This window comes from Pelodiscus sinensis, chromosome 19, assembly GCF_049634645.1.
Source record: "Pelodiscus sinensis isolate JC-2024 chromosome 19, ASM4963464v1, whole genome shotgun sequence".
Lineage (NCBI taxonomy): Eukaryota > Metazoa > Chordata > Testudines > Trionychidae > Pelodiscus > Pelodiscus sinensis.
In genome coordinates, this window is record NC_134729.1 from 1,872,798 (window position 1) to 1,891,621 (window position 18,824).

Consider the following 18,824-nt stretch of genomic DNA (forward strand, 5'->3'; position numbering starts at 1 on the left):
TAACTTAGATCAGTTTGGACTCCTTAAACTGGGGTAGACTCTTCACTACCCACTGCATCAACGGGCAGCGATTGATCGTGCAGGGGTTGATGCATCGCGTCTAATGGAGACATGATAAATCGATCGCTAAGTGCTCTCCTATCAACTCCGCTACTCCACCAAAATGAGAAGAAAAGCGGAGTTGGTGGAAGAGTGTTAGCTGTCGGCTTACTGCAATGAAGATGCCGTGCTAAGCAGACCTAAGTATACCGATTTCAGCTCCGTTCTTCACGTAGTGAAGTTGCATAACTTAGGTCCACAGCCTACGGTCGACAGTTTAGAAAAGGCCTCATGTGTCAAATTCAGAGTTGATGTGTAAAACATAGGTCGGTAGGTGAGGCTCTCCAGCCAGATCTGCACTAGAAACCTTTGCTGGTAAAGCAGGGACTGCTGAGTGTTTGTGAGTGGGTAGGAAGGTGCTTTTTGGCAGCATTGCTATACCTACAAAAGCCCTACTGGAGATGTAGTTATACCAGCATGAAAGTACTTTGGTCCAGATAGCTTATTTTGTTCTGGGAACCAACCCCAAGTCTGGGCCAAGACCCTACCATGCTAGATGCTGTACAAACAGCAAACCGAAAAGGTCCCTGCCTCAAACAGCTTACAATCTAAGAATGAGACCGGGATCAGTAGCCAGCCAAGAGAGAACAAGGAAACAAAGAATCAGTACCAGTTAGCCTGCTAGGCAGGGTGTCAGCAGACCATTAGGGTAACTATGGTCAAGTGTTTTTGTGGGTATCACTGCAAAGCAGAGTTAAGTTATGTCTTCATTTGTTGGTATTGCTTTTCTAGTGTGGATCTGGGCTAAGTCACAAACAAGATATGCCTGACTTTCAATTCTGTCATGGCTCAGGCCACGGCTCCACTGACCAGATGTTCTCACAATTGATTATCCAGGGTTCGATTTAGCAGGTCTAGTAAAGACCCTATAAATCAAACACTGAGGGTGCCCCTATTGGCACCATTACTCCTCACAGCAAGAGAAGTTGACCAGAGCATTTCTCCCATCGACCTCCATCTGAGGGACTGCCCCAGAAAAATCGATGCTAGGTACATTGACTCCAGCAATGTAATTCACATCAATGTTGTAATTCTTCCGCTCAATTCTGTGCTGAATAGGCCTCAATGGGAGGACTGTGTCCAGCTCTGGGCACTACATTTCAAGAAATGTATGGAGAAATTGGAGCAGGTCCAGAAAAGATCAACAAACATGATGAAAGGTCTAGAAAACATGAGCTATGAGGGAAGACTGACAGAACTGGGCTTGTTTAGTTTGGAAAAGAGAAGACCGAGAGGGGACATGAGAGCTGTTTTCAGGTACCTAAAAGGGTGTTACAAGGAGGAGAGAGAAAAATTGTTCTCCTTGGCCTCTGAGGACAGGACAAGAAGCAATGGGCTTAAATTGCAGCAAGGGAGGTTGAAGTTGGACATTAGGAAAAACTTCCTGCTTGTCAGGGTGATTAAACACTGGAATAAATTGCCCAGGGAGGTTGTGGAATCTCCATCTCTGGAAATATTTAAGAGCAGGTTGGACAGACGCCTGCTAGGGATGATCGGTGCTTGGTCCTGCAGTGAAGGCAGGGGACTGGACTCGATGACCTCTCGAGGTCCCTTCCCATTCCTGTATCCTCTGATTCTATTATTTTCTCTGCCAGCGTAGACCTGGCTTCAGAGAGAGAGAGAGGAAGTTGCTGAGCATAAGAGCTTTGGCTGCCGTGTTGTCCTTTCTTTTTCCCACCCTAATGACTGACGTGTCGTTGCTCGGAAAAAATGGGAACAGCGCTAAAAATACAAGCTCTCGAGGGATTCCTCGAGACCCAGCGACAACTCCTCACCAGCCATCACGGCAGAGTGTCTGTTCCCAGGGCTTGGATTTCTCTCGGCCCACGGACCAGGCGCTGAGGCTCTGCCGTTCTCGTTTTAAAACCGAGTCCACGAGGAATAATCCGAGCGGGAAACCCAGTCTTGAGATTAGCACGAAGCCAGAAAGGAGCCGCTATTCTGAGGCTCCTGCCAAACTTTGCACCCTGGGAATGGCTACAATATAAATAACCTGACCCCCTTCCGCGTTTTGGGCCGGATTCTGCCAGGGAGGCACAGGCTATAGCCAAACCCCATCTGCGTTGGGTTTGATCCCCCTGCACCACTGAAATCAACAGGAGCTTCTCAGCTGATTTCAATAGGCGCAGATTTGAGGGGGCGGAGCCTGGAAAATCCCGTGAGATACGCCTGGACATCACCCTGTCCCGGGGAGCTCGCTCCTGGCTCCTTTCGCCAGTACTTAGGCCCAGAGCTGTGACCGATTCCTATGGACATGAGGTGTCTAAATCCCTTGGCTTTGAGGCCTAATTCCCTGTAAAGAGAAATAATCTAATCACTACAGGTTGAACCTCTCTCATCTGGTAATCTCTGGTCCAGCACTCTCTGGTCCGGCAACGTCCGTGGTTCAGCACGATTTGAGTTCACCGGATGGCCCCTTAGCATGGGGGTGGCCAAGTTTCCCGTGGTCCCATAAAGTTTCTTTATTGCCCCCAGTCCTGGCTCTCAGGGTACGTCTACACTGCCCGCTTATTTCGAAATAAGCTCTTCTGGAAGAAATACTCCGCAATAGCTTATTTCGGAATAGCACGTCTACACTACAGGGAAGCCTCCAAATGAATCCGAGGCAGGCTCCCCTAATGTGAATGTACCACCTTGATTTGAAGCCCCAGGAGGCACTGGGGAGTAATTACTTCAATAGCCCTGGGCAGGAGCTATTTCAAAATAGCAGCAGTGGAGCATCCACATTACTGCTATTCCGAAATAGCTATTTCGGAAGAGGCGCTATTCCTCGTGGAATGAGGTTTACAGAAATCGGAATAAACCGTCTGTTATTTTGAATTTATTTTGAAATAACGGAATTGCTGTGTAGACGCTCACACTGCTATTTCAGAATAACGGCCGTTGTTCCGAAAAACATTGCTGTGTAGACTCACTCGCAGTGTCCTGTGCTGTTAGTTCGTTCTAATTTACTCCTCAATGTCTTCGCAGAGCCCAGGAAGCAGCGAAAGTGTTGGTAATGCTGCTAGACAGTATCGACCTCCCGTGGTCTGGCAAATTCTCCCGAGGGTGCCGGACTAGAGAGGGTGCCGGCAAATTCTCCCAAGGGTGCCGGACTAGAGAGGTTCAATCCATGGGAGGTAAATCCCATTTGAAGAAGCTACCAGCCCCAAGCAGAGGCTATTGCAGAAACAGGACTGTCAATATGCATGAGCTGTCAAGGACAAACTTAAAGGCAGCCTCATAGCTAGAGGGGAGAAAGTGAACTCCAGAACAACTGGCTTGGGCAGGGGAAAGTTTTTGTAACCCTGGCCCTGCTGGGAGAAGGTGTTACCGCCTGTTACCCGCCTGTTACCGGGAACAGGCATTCGGAATTCCCACAGGGCAGCAGAAGACAGCGGGGGCAGAGGTAATCTTTCTCCAGCAGTGACAAAGGGCCTGATCACTTGCTCTCAGGGGCTATGTCTAGACTGCAAGCCTCTTTTGAAAGAGAGCGTCTAGACTGCACGTTGAACTTTCGAAAAAGCGGCTTGCTTTTTCGAAAGAAAGCATCCAGTGAGTCTGGATGCTCTCTTTCGAAGAAGCCCTATTTACATTGAAGAACGCCTTCTTTCGAAAGAGGAACTTTCGAAAGAAGGCGTTCTTCCTCGTGAAATGAGGTTTACCGCCATCGAAAGAAGAGCCGCGTTCTTTCGATTTAATTTCGAAAGAACGCGGCTTGAGTCTGGACGCAGGGGAAGTTTTTTCGGAAAAAGGCTACTTTTCCCGAAAAAACCCCTGAGTCTGGACACAGCCAGGGAGGGGCAGAAAAACTTGCCCCTGTTCTTTTCATCGTCCCCAACTCAGCATGCCCTCGTGGGGGAAGTCTGGTGAGGACCCTGCATGCTTTCTAGGCGGCAACGCCTCGCAGCTGTTCTAGGAATCCAGGGACACTGACTCCTATCACAGGACAGTCATGAAGGTGTGTCCCTGCTTGCATCAGGGGTTGGGTCCTGGAAAGGTCCGGACCCCCATATAAATGTACCCCCTTTCTTATCCTCAGCCAGCGTCTGTTTTGTAGCCGCAGCCAGGCACACATCTGCCTAGAACACCCTATATCCACGATATGCGCATTCAGGATTGCGACAGCAACAGCACTCATCCCGGACATGCATCAGTCCGTGTGACTTCAGCCGTCCCTTTGCCGTATGCAACCGTGGCACGCTTTCCTCTCCTCCCTTTCTGATCCGAATTGCTGCACCCTGGTTCTTTCAACACCCACTTCTGTCTACGTCCCTCGGCCACATGCCCCACCGTTTTGCTTCCCAGGCACCCCCTCTCGCTTTGAAACCGTTTCCTCCCCGCTCCTGCTGAGCATCACTTCCGAACATGCTAATGCAGTGGGCCACCGGGGTTTTATAGTTCAGTACGAGCACTGTTCTTTTCAACCCCATTGTGTTTTTTATCACCTGCCCGCGTCTCCCGTTACCTGCAGTCTCTCCGAGGACATGGCTGCTTTCAGTCTGGGCCCACTGCTGCGGAGTGAGCCAATGCTTTATTTATTTCGTATCCAGATCGGACCTCGGAGCCAATTCCCTGCCTGTTTCGCCGAGTTCAGCCTCCAAGCTGCTGCCTGCGTTGGGCCATGGGGAGAGAGGGGAACTTTACAGCAATTGCTTTTGATTAAAAAAGAAAAAGCAGCCAACGGACGTCCGGATTAGCCGTTAAATACTGCGATCCTAGTCCTGGAGCCAAAGGAGGGGAAAACCCAATGGGCACTTTCATACGACTCTGATTAGTCCACCCGGTAACCCTGCAGCGAACGCCGAAATGGCAAACGACTCTCGGATCTGATGGCCAATGACACAGCATGGCACAAAGTAAACAGCAAGTTGGGGGTTGGTTCTACTGGCTTCTGAAAATACGCATCACAAGCCAAAAGGTTCTATGTGCTTTTAAAAAGATATCGCACCTGAGTCAGCCTGGACAAAGGCATCGGAGTGGGAGGAGGGGCTAAGTTTCAATCAACCGCGAGGCTGACACATAACCGTATGGGCTGGTCAAAGAGCTTATGGGACTGAGGTTCATTTCAGGGCGGTGTCACAGCTAATCGGTGCACCCAGCTTCCGGGCGCATCTGGGTTGTCTATTACTCTAACCCTACGATAGATAGATTTATTTTCCCTGGGTGTATCTTTCACCTTTACATTGTCAGCTTCGGAAAACACAGTACAAGTATGTGTAAAGAGAAGCCTTCCACCCAGCTTTCTCTTCCACACCCAGTTCATTCTCCGCTCTCCCTCTTTTCTTCCTGTTCCTGCCAATTATATATTTTCCCTTAGTGAGCTAATTACCTCATTACCCAATCACTGCCCCCAAGTATCAACAATCACCTCCAATTAAGTGTCTCTATTAGCAACTACCTAAGGGCACATCTACACTAGAGGGAAGATTTATGCTGCTGCAATCAATCTTCCGGGTTTGATTGAGCAGGTCTAGTGAAGACGTGCTAAATCAAACTCAGAGGGTGCCTCCGTTGGTGCCAGTATTCCTGCTCCTCCTGAGGAATAAAGGAAGCCAATGGGAACATTTGCTCCCATCAACCTCCCACTGTGTTTTAAGAAACATCGACTCCAGCTATGCAATTAACATCGCTAAAGTTGAGTATTTGAGGTCGACCTTCTGCTCTAGTGGAGACCAGGCCTAAGTGACTAGGCTGAGTTTTTATATCACAAGGAAAATTTGAAATTTTTGATTATTTTTTTTTAATTCAGGAAATGTCTAATGGTCAGAATTTCCCATGGAACAGAAATTCCGAATTTCAGCCACCTCTGCTGAAAATCTCTCCTTTCTTTTTGGGGGCTACGCCTCCTGAGAATTTCCCAGAATGCACTGTGCAGGTGATGCAATAACTTCCACAGAGCCTCAGTGGACTCTGAACCTAGCATCTACAGGGATGCTTAACATTTGATTCCAATCACTTATTTATACTGTGCTCAACATCTCTCTCTCTTACAAGGATAAATTATGGAGGTTTTTTTAAAAGCACAACTAATTAGTTATATGCTTCACTTTCGCTTCTTGTAATGGGCTCGCTTCCTCCGACGCCGGCCAAAGGTCAACTGCCCAGCTTTAAAAGAAATGTGACACTCGGTGTAAAATGACCTGGTACATGAAAACGACACCGAGGTCTAATCAATTAAAATCAGGTCACAATTCGGTCTCCAATCCCAGGTGCCTTTTTATTATTTAACAGGAAAGCCTCAGATGCAAGAAACTGGAGAAGCGGAAGAGACAATCTGTAAGGAGATGGAAAGTATTATGGGCAACCGTTGGCCTTCACGGCCTACACTCCAGGAAGTTAGTTGAAAGCATGAAGGGTTCCTGTTGCAACACAACAACACAACACTACTTCCTTTCTTAGAATTCAGCCGGATCGCACATCACAACCCACACACATAGACCCACCAGGTTGCTCCTCACAAGAGAGGCGCATCTTCCCTGTAGAGCCCCTTAGCACGCAAGCAGGATCAGGAAACCCCTTATGATTGAAAGTGACAGCCTACCACTCTGGCACAGTTTTCAAGTATACCACACCAAACTTTTTCAAATTTAGGCGCCTCAACACCGTCACCTAGGGCCTCACAACAGGAACTAGATTTCCAGAAGAACACAAATCCCACCAAGTAAAACTTTGCACTGTACGAAAACTTCTGACGTTTTGACTTTGGGACCCAGTTTGGGATGGAAACAAATTTTGAAATATCAGTGTTTCCCATGTGATAGAAATTCTGATTTTGGATCAGTTTTCCTATAGGCCGAAAGGGAAAGAGGCCAGTTTACCCTCATTGTTCAAACTGGGCAAAAAGCCAAAGAGTGATAAATGCTGAACAACAGCAATAAAAGGGTTGAAATAATTTAACAGTAAATTAAGACGGGATTGGTAGGGCTGGTTGAAAAATTTCCATTGACTTTTTTGGAAGGGAAAATTGGATTTTCAAAGAAAGAAACAGTTTTTGTAAGCTTTCCTCCAAAAATTCCAATTTTTCCTTGGGACACTGACACATTTGGAGGGGTTGGTTTGTTTCAATAAAAAAATCACAATTTTCCACCAAAAGTTCCGATGACACGTTCTTTGCTTTGAATTAAAAATTTCCATTGTGGAGGGTGAGAGGGAGGGGGAGACATTTTCAAAACTTTTCACTAATAAGACCAAGAAATAATTATTTTCATGCAAGAGTTTCGTCCCGACTTTACCCCTCTTTAAAATGAAACACAGGTTGTGCTGATAATGCTCAAATTGCAGTCAACGTTGCAATGAGAGCCTGCTGCCATGCAGAATGACTTGCCTCTTCTACTATAAATACTTTCCTAAGAGCTAGATCTTTTAAAAATCAATGCAATAGCTCTCACAAAATGCCGCGAGGTACAACAGACAATTCTCAGAAAGAGCCCTGACTAATGAAGGCCAATGTTCACGCATTATTCCAGATACAGCAATACTGGTCTAAACAGGGCACTTCTCCTGTAGGACCTACAGCTTTCTCCGATCGGCAAGGAATTCATCAAATCCCCCTCTTTATTAATAAGTTAATAAAAGTGGACGGAATCAAAACAGGATACAAGCAGCGTGAGAGGATAAATACATTTGTGAACTGCTCACAAAGAGATTAGAGAAGAACATGAGATTGGGGTTGGTCTTGCTTTGGGTAGGGGGTGGGACTAGATGACTCCTGAGGTTTCTTCCAGCCCTGGGATTCTAGGATTCCATGGTCCCTGCCGATCTGGTTTTACAGCTGGAAATCTCAGTTCTAGCTTCCCAGTCATGTTGCTCTATGGTACTGGCTGTTCGATACAGAGAAGCCACCGGCTAGTGATCTATGCTTAGCAACGTGCCTGGAGCAGAGAGCCATGCTGATTTTTTTAAAGACTTACCCAAAGTTTTAGCAGCTCTTGGACATTAGGTGGCAGAAACTCAACTGCAAACTCCAGAAGGTGTAGGTGTTTGCTTCCCAGAGAAATCCCCGGGAGAGACAACAGGCATTTTCTCACCCATCTTGTCCTAGCATTTCTAAGGTCACCTGTATGTGTGTGCGTATGTGGGCCCAGTTGGGGATGGAGGGAAGCAATTCAGCATGCATTTCTCTGTCCCACATCTAACCTCGACAATGTCTCACTATGATACCTGAGTCTCACTATGTCTCACCGTGATAACCTAGTGTCTCGCAGAGACAGGTGCCTGGCCCAGTCCAGGTTAAGATGGAGTTAAAGAGAAGAAACAGCAGAATATGGAAGAATTAGGGCCCCTTCCCATGACTGAAGGGTGTGGCCACATTTTCCCAAAAAGGCTCCTACAGCTGGCAGGATTCACTGGTGTGTCCTGACAGGTCTCCTGCTTCTTCAGTGATGATCACCGCTCGGCTGCGTGCGTTCCTGAGTTTGCCTCCGGGACTTGACCATTGCTGTGTAGCCCTCAGGCCTCATATCCGGGTCTTGACCATTGTTGTGTGGGCCTCAGGCCTCATATCCGGGTCTTGACCATTGTTGTGTAGGACTTAGGCCTCATATCCGGGTCTTGACCGTTGTTGTGTAGGACTTAGGCCTCATATCCGGGTCTTGACCGTTGTTGTGTAGGACTTAGGCCTCATACCCGGGTCTTGACCATTGTGTGTAGGCCTCAGGCCTCATACCTGGGTGTTGACCATTGCTGTGTAGGCCTCAGTCCTCATACCCAGCCTGTGATACGTGGGCTTATGTGGCAGGCCCTTATCTTACCACAGATCCCAGCCTAGAGAGGACGAGAGAGTCAAGGTAGCCTATGGATAAGTGTACTGGCCTCAGAGACAATTCCCAGCTGGCTGATGTTGGGGAAGTCACCACATCTGTCTGCCCTCCCCCCCTTTGCCTGTACCGTCTGTGGCCTGTGGGGAAAAGGCCAATCTCTTGCTATGTGGCTGCACGGTGCTTTGTATAAAGGCATTCTGAGCACTCGGCTTCCAGGGTGCTTCTCGAGCACCAACACTAAATAATATATGAAGTGACCACATGCATCAAACCTACAGGCCGTTTAAAAAAGATACATCCCGACTAGGGGACGCAATCTTATCCTGAGCAGCCTTTTGAATAGGTTAGTCGATGGAGGGATTTAGCAGCCTAATAAAGCCGCAATATTATAACCTTTTCAACAATGCAACCCTATTCAGACATCTATTATCCTGCCTCCACTTCCTGACAGACGCAAACAGTTTTTGTCATCCTCCCTTGATCTCCCTGGGATTTCTTCTCTTTGTGTAAATCTCTCTCAGGGTGTGTAGCTGAGAAGTCAGACTCCTGCAGCGGGCGTCCGGGACTCGAAGCCTTGATGCTCGGAGCTAAATAAGTCCGTCTTTGAATCGCAGCCAGCCAGAGAATTGGTGATTATCCAAACAGAATGGATTTTTCTTGCTTTCTGGCTCTGAGCCCGCTGCTCTTACAAGTTTGCCATCTTTCTAATTCCCTAAAATAAACATTTGATGATACAGAAGTTTCCATACAATGGAATATTCAACTTAGCTCAGCCTTCGGAAAATACCAGAATGCAGCTAACCCTAAAACTCTTTAAGCAACTTTACGTTGGTTTCATAACATGCTACCCAAAATGTTTCACGCACACAGAATGGGGAGTGACTGTCTAGGAAGGAACCCTGCAGAAAGGGATCTGGGGAGTCAGAGTGGACCACAGACAAAATAGGAATCCGCAATGGGACACTTGCAAAAAAACCAAACACGATTCTGGGAGGCGTGAACAGGAGTGTTGTGAGCAAGACCTGAGGAGTCATTCTTCCACTTTACTCTGCACTGATTAGGCCTCAGTTGGAGCGTTGTGTCCAGTTCTGGGCACTGCATTTCAGGAAAGATGTGGAGAAATTAGAGAAGGTCCAGAGAAGAGCAATAAAAATGATGAAAGGTCGAGAGAACATGAGCTAGGAGGGGAGGCTGAAGGAATTGGGCTTGTTTAGTTTAGAAAAGAGAAGACTGAGAGGGGACATGATAGTGGTTTTCAGGTATCTAAAGGGTGTGACAAGGAGGAGGGAGAAAAATTGTTCTCCTTGGCCTCTGATGATGAGAAGCAAGGGGCTTACACTGCAGCAAGGGAGGTTCAGGTTGGACATTAGGAAAAACTTCCTGTCAGGATGGTTAAACACTGGAATAAGTTGCCTAGGGAGGTTGTGGAATCTCCATCCCTGGAGATATTTAAGAGCAGGTTGGACAGACGCCTGCCAGCGATGGTCTAGACCAGTGGTCACCAAGCAGTCGATTGGGATCTACCGGTAGATCTTGGAGTCTCTGGCCGGGGAACCCGACTGGTTGGGCCAATAGGCTATCAAGTGCCGGCACTTCAGCTCCCCCTCCTCCCAATGCTGCGCATCCCCTGCCCTTTGCCTTGCAGCTGTTCCCTCCACCCCCGCTTGCTGTGCCGAGCAGGGAAGGGAGAGGAGGGGGCGCTGATGTCAGGGTGCCCCCCTCCTACCCTGTATTCTATCTCTACAGAACGAAGGGCAGGGACACAACAGGACTTGGGAGGGAGTTTGCTGGCTGCTTTGGGGAGTGGTGCAAGGCCAGGGCAGCGGTGAGCCTGCCTTGGCCCCACTGCCCCCCCACCCAGGAGCCTCCTGAGGTCAGCAGCATCCAGCTGGAGCCAGCTCCGAACCCCTACCCCAGTCATGAACCCCCGTCCTGCACCCCAAGCCCGTGCCCCAGCCCTGTGCCCCCTGGACCCAAACTCCCTTACAGAGCCTGTATCCTGCACCCTCTTCTGCACCCCAACTCCCTGCCCCAGGCTCAGCTCAAAGTCCCTCTCACTCCAAATCCCTTAGCCCAAGAGCAGAGCCTGCACCCCAAACTTCTACGCTTTCCTGGTGTAAGAGAGGGAGGGAGGACGGAGTGAGCAGGGGCGGGGCTTCGGAGAAGAGGCACGAAGGAGGCTGGGTTTGAGGTAGAGCCAGGATTGCACTCAAAATGGGATCTTGTGCTTTGAAAGGTTGGAGACCCCGGGTCTGGACGGTGCTAGGCCCTGCCACGAGGGCAGAGGACTGGACTTGGTGCCTCTCCCTCACAAGGGGCGGGGCTTAGCTCCGGGCCCCCCCAGAAAGGGCAGGGCTTCGACAGAAGGGGCGGGGCTAGAGGCAGCCAGCTGTCAGGGCCACCTGGCCCGTCCTGCGCAGGGCTCCAGCCGCAGTTTAAAGGGCCGGCGCTCGACCGTTCTCCCTTTGACCCTTGTGGCACGGTGCAGTCACCGTGCTGTGGCAGGCTCCGGGGACCACGAGGGCCGATGGCTGCTCCCTGTTGGAATGGCGTTTTCCAGCCGCTGGGGTTGCCTAGGCCTGGGGGGTGTAACTTTTCTTCGTCAAACTTCCTCTTTGGCCCAGGAGGGCGATTATCTGAGATCTACTGGGCCTCTTCTCACTGAACGGCTAACGTGACGTGGAACCTTCAGTTCAACCAGATACAGGGTGCACCTCCCTGGCCCGGCACCCTTGGGACTCGATTGGTCCTGGAGGAGGAATTTGGCCAGACCAAGGGAGGCTGTTTCTGCCTCCCCCTCCCGCACCGCCAGGCCCACACCCTGCCCTGCCTCCCCAGTAGGTTTTCCAGCTCCAGCTAGGCCAAATTTCCCATCTCCCCCCCTCCCCCAGTAGCCCAACTGGGCCACATGCTGGGTTCCAAGCCTTCCCCCCTTCCCCCCACCAGAAGCCCAGCTGCAATGCTCCGGGGTCCTACCTCATTCTGCTACATCATGCCAGCCCCTCCCCCACCAGCTTCCCAGCCTCCGCCTTCCCCTCCACCACCCCCCCACACAGTCTGGCTTCCTGGCTCCCAGCCCCCTCCCCTGCATCGGGTCTCTCCCCCCACCCCACAATGCCCTCTTCAGCATTCTGGGTTCCCACCCTTGCAGTGCACCAGACTCTCTGATCCTGGAACATCCATGGTCCATTGCCAGACCACAGAGTCCCGATTTATAGAGGTGCCACCTCTACACGTGGACAAATGAAACCGACTTGGAAAACAGCCTGGTTTGCTTGCTCACACCGGTGCGTTTGGCAATCAACAGGCAGAGACGAGAGCAAAGGAACCACAGATATGATGGCTTGGCCATCTGGGGCCATGGATCCACCTCACTTGCCTATAAACCTGCAATCCTGGCTAATCGCCATTGATGGAGCTAACCTCTGTGAATATATCTAGCTCTTTTTGGAACCCTGTAATCGTATTGGCCTTCACAACATCCTCTGGCAAGGAGTTCCACAGGTTAACTATGGATTCAGGAAGAAGTACTTCCTTTTGATTGCTTTGAGCCTGCTGCCTATTAATGTCATTGCATGGAAAAGATAAATTAAACTGTCCTTTCCCACAGGCCATCTTCTGTGTTACTGAAAACCTTCGAAAACCTTGAGGAACCAGCATGATTTTAAGGATTATGGTGCCAGACTGGGGAACTCAAGATACCTAACTTCTTTCCTGGCTCTGCCCCACTGTGGACAGGTCCTTTCAGTTCTCTGGGCCTCCGTTTCTCTTTACCAGTAGTTCTTAAAGTGCTTTCCAAAGTTCAGCATCACCACACCTATTTCACACTAAAGAATACTTAGGCACAGGAAGGGGAAGCACATCACACAGAAGCAGAGCCAGGAACAGAACCCAGGGTTTGAAAGACGGGCTCCTTCCACTTAGTAACGGTGTGTGCTTCGATGCAGGGACGAAGATAGTTTAAGAAGTTGTGTAGAATAGAACCCAGGCAAAAGTCTGTCTCTGATTGTGTGTTTGTACAGAGCCGGGCAAAACAAAGCCCGGATCCTGGTTGGGAGAAGTAATGTATTGAAAATAATTCACAATAAAAGAGAGGGATTAATTCAGGATTTGGTATTTGGATCCTGAGAAAAGAGATCTTTAAAAAAAAAAACAACCAACTCCCATTTACACGGAATAAAAAGAATCCAACTCATTCACAGTGCCACTGCTAATGGCAACGGCCTCCTCTCAACTGGATCCGAACTCCTTCCACGTTCTAAAACCGTCCCTGCCACCCCAGAACCGCCAGGAAGTGCCTGAGCCAACCCACCCGCCAGCGCAACGGATAATATTCCCAACAGCAGCCGGCTTCCCGGCCCTTTCCTGCCAGCGTGAGTTTCATTTCTCCAAATTCAGAGGTCAAGATAAAGCAGGTCTACCTCCTATGAAGCTCGCCCTCTAACTGCGTATGCTGCCTTTTATATCTCCCAGCATGCCTGGCTCCGAGTCACATGCTCCCATCACATGACCTCTAGGTTCATTCCCTTCTTGGGAGATGTAGCCTCATGGAGGGACCCCAGCCAACAGTGGAGAAGAGGGCAGCATGAGAGACTCAGACTACAATTCCCACCTGGCGCCATAACGACATTTCCAAAACTGAAATTTGCGGGGGGGAAGGGTGTCGGATGTTCAGTTTTTCAACTAAAAGTCCATTTGTTTTTCTGCAGAAAAAACCAAACGTTGAAAAATTGGTTTCTCCACAACCCAATTGGCCACCAAAACCAGTTTCAACCCATCCCAGTTTTCACCCCTTGTCTCCCTAGAGGGCTGTACAATCCACAGTACATTGGCCTCGCTCAGTATTCTTATTACAGCCGGTCCCCGACTTACGCACGAGCGACAGACCAACCAGTTGGCCGTAACGCGAGATGTTCGCTAGTCGGATTACATTCACTGACACACGGCCGCGCTGTTCGTAAGTGCGGATTTCATTGGTAACTCGGGTTCTGGCTGTATAGGAGGTTGGTCGTAAATACGACATTATTCATGATGTCTGTTCCAGTAGCAACCATGTGCCCCCATCATGCACCAGAGGCCACCGCGCCAGGTGCTGTACAAACACAGAGCAAAACAACGGACACTGGCACCGTGGAGTGTGCACTACAGCCTTAGCTGAGAGCCAGCGGGCTTTTAGCTCAGGCGGTAGAGCCTCATGCCTAGAAGTCCCAAGTTCGGTGCCGCCTCTCGGCCTTACACGACATCACAAAACCACGGCCGCCCTTTCTCCTTAATGCGATGGGCTGGGGGGGCCGAGTGATCCGTGCCTGCCGCCGGCACGTTGGGCCCATGGTGCCTGCACGAAAAGGCGCAGCGGATGCTGGCGGACACAGGCGGTGGGTATAACAGGCCAGTGAAGGTGCGTCTGCAGGGCTTCCCTTCCTTGAGAACCCCTCCTCTGCCACCATCCCCCTCCCCTTGGGGACAGGGGATTGAGGAGCGACGCGGGGAGCCGGCGGACTGCGGGCCCGGGGGCAAGGTGTGGGGAGGCCTGGCGCTGTGCCCCCCAGAACGGGCAGAGCCTCAGATAGAAGAGGCAGGGCAGGAGGCTGTCAGCTCCTCGCGCCGCCCAGAGCACAATGCTGGGCCCCCCGCCCCCTCCGGAGCAGCAGAGCAGTGCTCCAGCCGCATTTCAAAGGGGTCCAGAGAACCAGCCCCTTTGAAACACTGGGGCCTTGTGCAATTGCCCCTTTTGCCCCCCTCCACTGGCAGGCCTGGCTGGGGCCGGCGGCTCAGTGGAGGTGGGGAAGGGAGGTTGCTGTCTGGGCCCGGTACTGGGCCAACCCAATGCTTGGAAGTACAGGCCTGGGGCAAACCCAACTTTGGCAGCACTGGGGCTGGGCCGGCACTTGGGTGCTCGGTCCAGTATGGCTGGGGAGGGCAGACCTTGGCTCCCCTGGTCTGCAGGGCCCCTCAGGGGGTTTCCCTCTTATGGGGTGGAGCCTTGGCCAGAAGAGGCGACTGGACTTGCCTTCTCCCAGGGGGGTCACCCACCACCCCTGCGGGTGAGCCAGGAGATGGGAAAACCTGGATGAGCATCGGCATGCGGAGATCCAGCGTATCCCTGGGGAAACCCTCAGTTATCCCCAGCATCACTTCCTGCCCAGCTGGCGTTTCCACCCCCTGCTTGATTGGCTCCGCTGAGGAGCGGCGAATCCGAGAGAGAGGGTTTGTAGCTAGGCGCTGTGCATGCTCCCTCCTCCCGCCAGGTATAAGCAGGCAGCCGCGAGGGAACCTTTCTCCAGGAGGCCCCAGAGAAAAAAGCTGGGAACCAAGAGGTCTCCTAGAAACTCGTTTCTCCGTCCTGGCAGGCCCCATCTATCGTGTGTTCGGTTCCTTGTTTGCTTGCTCTGGCGGAGCTACCCCGGCAGAACCCGTCCTGGGACTTAAGGCCGTTGGCGTGCCACCTCTGCCTCGCAGATCATCACACACAGAATCCTGCCACTTTCCCACGAGAGGTCCCCAAGCCCAGTCACGGCAGGACCGAGCACCCACGAGCCCCGTGGTTCCCAACCTGTGATCCGCAGCGGTACTTCAGGGGGGCCGTGGAAAGTGTAAAAGGAAGAATCGGGCCCACCTTACTTTTCTTTTCCTTTGCTTTTTTTTTCCTCCCCCGGGGAGCCGGGTTCCGTGAAATTTAACCAAATGGAGAAGAGAGCCGTGTGCCCGAAAAGGTTGGGAACCTCTGCTCTAGACCATCCCTGGCAGGGGTCTGTCCAACCTGCTCTTAAATATCTGCAGTGTTAGAGAGTCCACAACCCCCCCAGGCCATCGTTCCGGGGCTACTGGCGGCAACGTTCACACGTGGACGGGAAAAAATCCGTCCCTGGATGGAAAAGACTCGAGTGATCGCGTCACAGCTACGCTCTGCTGGAAGGGACCTCGGGAGTGATCTCATCCATCCCCCGAACTGAGGCAGGATCCCCCGTCCCCAGACCCTCCCCGCCAGGCGCCTGTCCAAACAGTTGTGTCCCACCGCCGGCAGACTGGGACCGCACAGTCTCCCTCGCCAGCCCATCCCACCGCCTCACGACGAGACTCGGGACGTTTTCCTTGAAGCCTCCCTGCTGCAAACGAAGCTGATTACTCCTGGTCCTGCCCTGGGGGGGGGGGGACGTGGCAAATCGCAGCTTCGGCACTGTCATGAGGGACTTAGCGAGGGGCTCGGAGGAGCAGGCCTCTGCGGATGGCTCGGCCGCCGCGTGACCTTGAAGAGATCACTTCGGCTGTCTGGTTCCTCTGTTCCGCCTGCCAGCTCTTTGGGGGCAGCATCTGCTGCCTAGGGAAGGGCCCACGGGGGGCGACAGTTATGCAAATGCTTCCCGGCGATAGGGAGGACAGGGCCGTGGGTTCAAGTCCCACCTCCCCTGGGTTGGGTTGGGGCCAGATGGCCAACAGCCAACCAGAACAGAATAATCCGGAGGGAATTGGGAGCAGCCCTCCAGCTGATGTGTAAATCCCGGACACCGTACCCTGACCAGAGGGGGAAACGCGGGGGGGTTAAAATACCCATCGGCCATTCGCTCTCCTGCTGCTCTCCCTGGCCCCTCGGCAAGGGAGAAATGAGACATCTGGGATCTTCCCCGGATACAGTCAGCTGCAGTTTCAGGGTGTCCAAATCCTCTGCCACCAGGCACAGCCCCCCACCCCCAGCTGACCCAGAGCATCCGCTTGCACTGGCTTGGATGGCTCCCTGAAAGTCTGCCCTAGGCACCTGGCTGGTTCCCAGAGGCAGCCCCAGGGGGCCAGCCGGGGAGAGGGGTCGGATCCCACCCTCAAGTGTGTGTGGGCCACGGGGGCCGGGGGGGGATAAAAGGGCTCTTCCACCACCGAGGTCGTGGTTGGTCTCCCTCGCCCAAAGGTCAGTGGGTCTGGACAGGGCTGTAGGGGTAGGGCAGGGCTCCTTGGACACCCCCCCGCCCGGACATGGTCCGGACTTGCCCCCCTCCTCCCCAAAGCAAGTTGGACAGCTCTCAGCATGGGAGGGGGGGCTGCTCTCCCCTCTCCTCCGAGGGGCAGCAGCTGGGTAAACTCCCCCCCCCCCAGCAAGGAGAGGGCATCTGGAGGGAAGGGGAGAGGTGGGATTGGGTCTCCTCTTACCCCCCCCCCCCCCGGGGCAATAGCGATGTATACTAGCCTTCCCCTCTCCCCCCCATGCCTGCATCTGGACAGCTCCCTGCAGATGGGGCGGGGAAGGGAGGGGGGTGGCCTCCCCTTTCCCCTCCCCCCTGCCTCCCAGGCTGTGGCTAGGTACAACTCAACTCCCACCCCAGAGAGGTGCCTGCGGACAGCTCTCAGCAAAGAGGGGAGGGGGAATTGGTCTCCCCTATCAGCCCCCAGGCCTAGCTGTGCATACCCCACCCCACAAGGTGGGCAGCTCTGTGCAATAGGGGGGGTAGAGAGGGGAGGGGGATCTGGTCACCCCTCCCCTCCCGGGCAGCAGCAGTTCACACATCCCGCAAACACCCACTCCGGAGTCAGACCCCCCCCCCCCGCAAACCCCCTTCTCCGGAGTCATACCTCCACAAGCCCTCCCCCCCCCCCCAGAGTCAGAGCCCCGAAGGCCGCCCCCCTCAAAAGTCATAGCTCCACAATCCCGCCGAATGCGGAGTCAAACCCACACAAGCCCCCGAATGCGGAGTCAGATCATCCGCAACCTTCCCCCCCCCCCCCCCCCCACACTCTGGAGTCAGATCCCCACAAGCCAGGCACTCCGGAGTCAGACGCCCCGCAAACCTTCCCAATCCGAAGTCAGACCCCTCCGCCAGTCCCTGAATCCGGAGTCAGACCCCCCGCCAGCTCCCCCGTTCCGTAGTCAGACCCCCCGCCAGCCCTCCGAATCCGGAGTCAGACCCCTCGCCAGCCCCCCGAATCCGGAGTCAGACCCCCCCGCCAACCCCTCACTCCGGAGTCAGACCCCCCGCCAGCCCGGAGTCAGACTCCCCCCGCCAACCCCCCACTCCGGAGTCAGTCCCCCCGCCAGTCCCCCGAATCCGGAGTCAGACCCCCCGCCAGCCCCCCCGCTCCGGAGTCAGACCCCCCGCCAGCCCTCCGAATCCGAAGTCAGACCCCCCCCCCCCGCCAACCCCCCGCTCCGGAGTGAGACCCCCCCCCCCGCCAGCCCCCCGAATCCGGAGTCAGACCCCTCTCCCAGCGCTAGGAAATGGCTCTGCCGCAGTGAGCAGCAGCCGCAGCTCCCCCGGCTCGGCCCGGCCCGGCCCGGCTGCAGCAAGGACCGGTCCCCCCGCCCATCCCCGCGGCGGCCCGGCCCGCACCTGGTAGCTGAGGATGAGGCCGTCCGGCTCGGTGCTGCCCGCGGGCATGGCTGGGCCAGGCGGCTCCGAGCCCCGCCGAGCTCCGCTGCGCGCCCCCTCCCCCCCGCCGGCCTCGCCCGGCTCCCCCAGCCCCGCCGGCAGCCAGTCCCGGCGGCGAGCGGCGTGGAGGGGGCAGAGCAGCGGAGGGGCGCGGGGAGGGGAGGAGGCAGCGGGAGGGGGAGGGGCGGGCTGCAGGGGGAGGGGAGAGATGGGGATGCGGGGGAGGGGCACGGGGTGGGGCGGAGGAGGGGAGGGAGATGCATGTGGAGGGGACAGGTGGAGGGGGATGGAGGGGGAGGGGACAGGTGGAAGGGAGGGGAGAGGAGACAGGTGCAGGGAGATGAGGGGGAGGGGACAGGTGGAGGGGAGAGGGAGAAGGGGGCAGGTGGAAGGGAGGGGAGAGGGGACAGGTGCAGGGGAGGAGGGGAAGGGGACAGGTGAAGGGGGAGGACAGGGGGAAGGGACAGGGAGAGGAGCCGGCAGACATGGGAGATGCACATGGGAGGAGACAGGTGGAGGGGAGGGCTGAAGAGGGAGGGGCGAGAAGGAGGAGACAGGTGGAGATTATTGGGGGGAAGATGAGGCTGCAAGGGGGAAAAGAGGGAGGGGGAAGTGGAGGTTGCAGGGGGAG

The 18,824-nt window shown here is 53.7% G+C and overlaps 1 protein-coding gene across 2 annotated transcripts in view; it reads right to left on the reverse strand.

Moving 5' to 3' along the window:
- SLC4A8 (solute carrier family 4 member 8) overlaps positions 1-18,342 on the reverse strand; it is a 76,630-nt gene extending 58,288 nt beyond the window's left edge. The window contains exon 1 of one of the 2 annotated variants that reach the window (XM_075901677.1): positions 18,155-18,342. In XM_075901677.1, coding sequence (XP_075757792.1) covers positions 18,155-18,202 — 48 coding nt within the window. In that variant the 5' untranslated portion in view covers positions 18,203-18,342. Of the gene's footprint in view, positions 1-4,546; positions 4,957-18,154 lie in introns of those variants that run through there. The other variant, XM_006122693.4, reaches the window with a different exon arrangement.
- Positions 18,343-18,824: the final 482 nt, after the last annotated feature.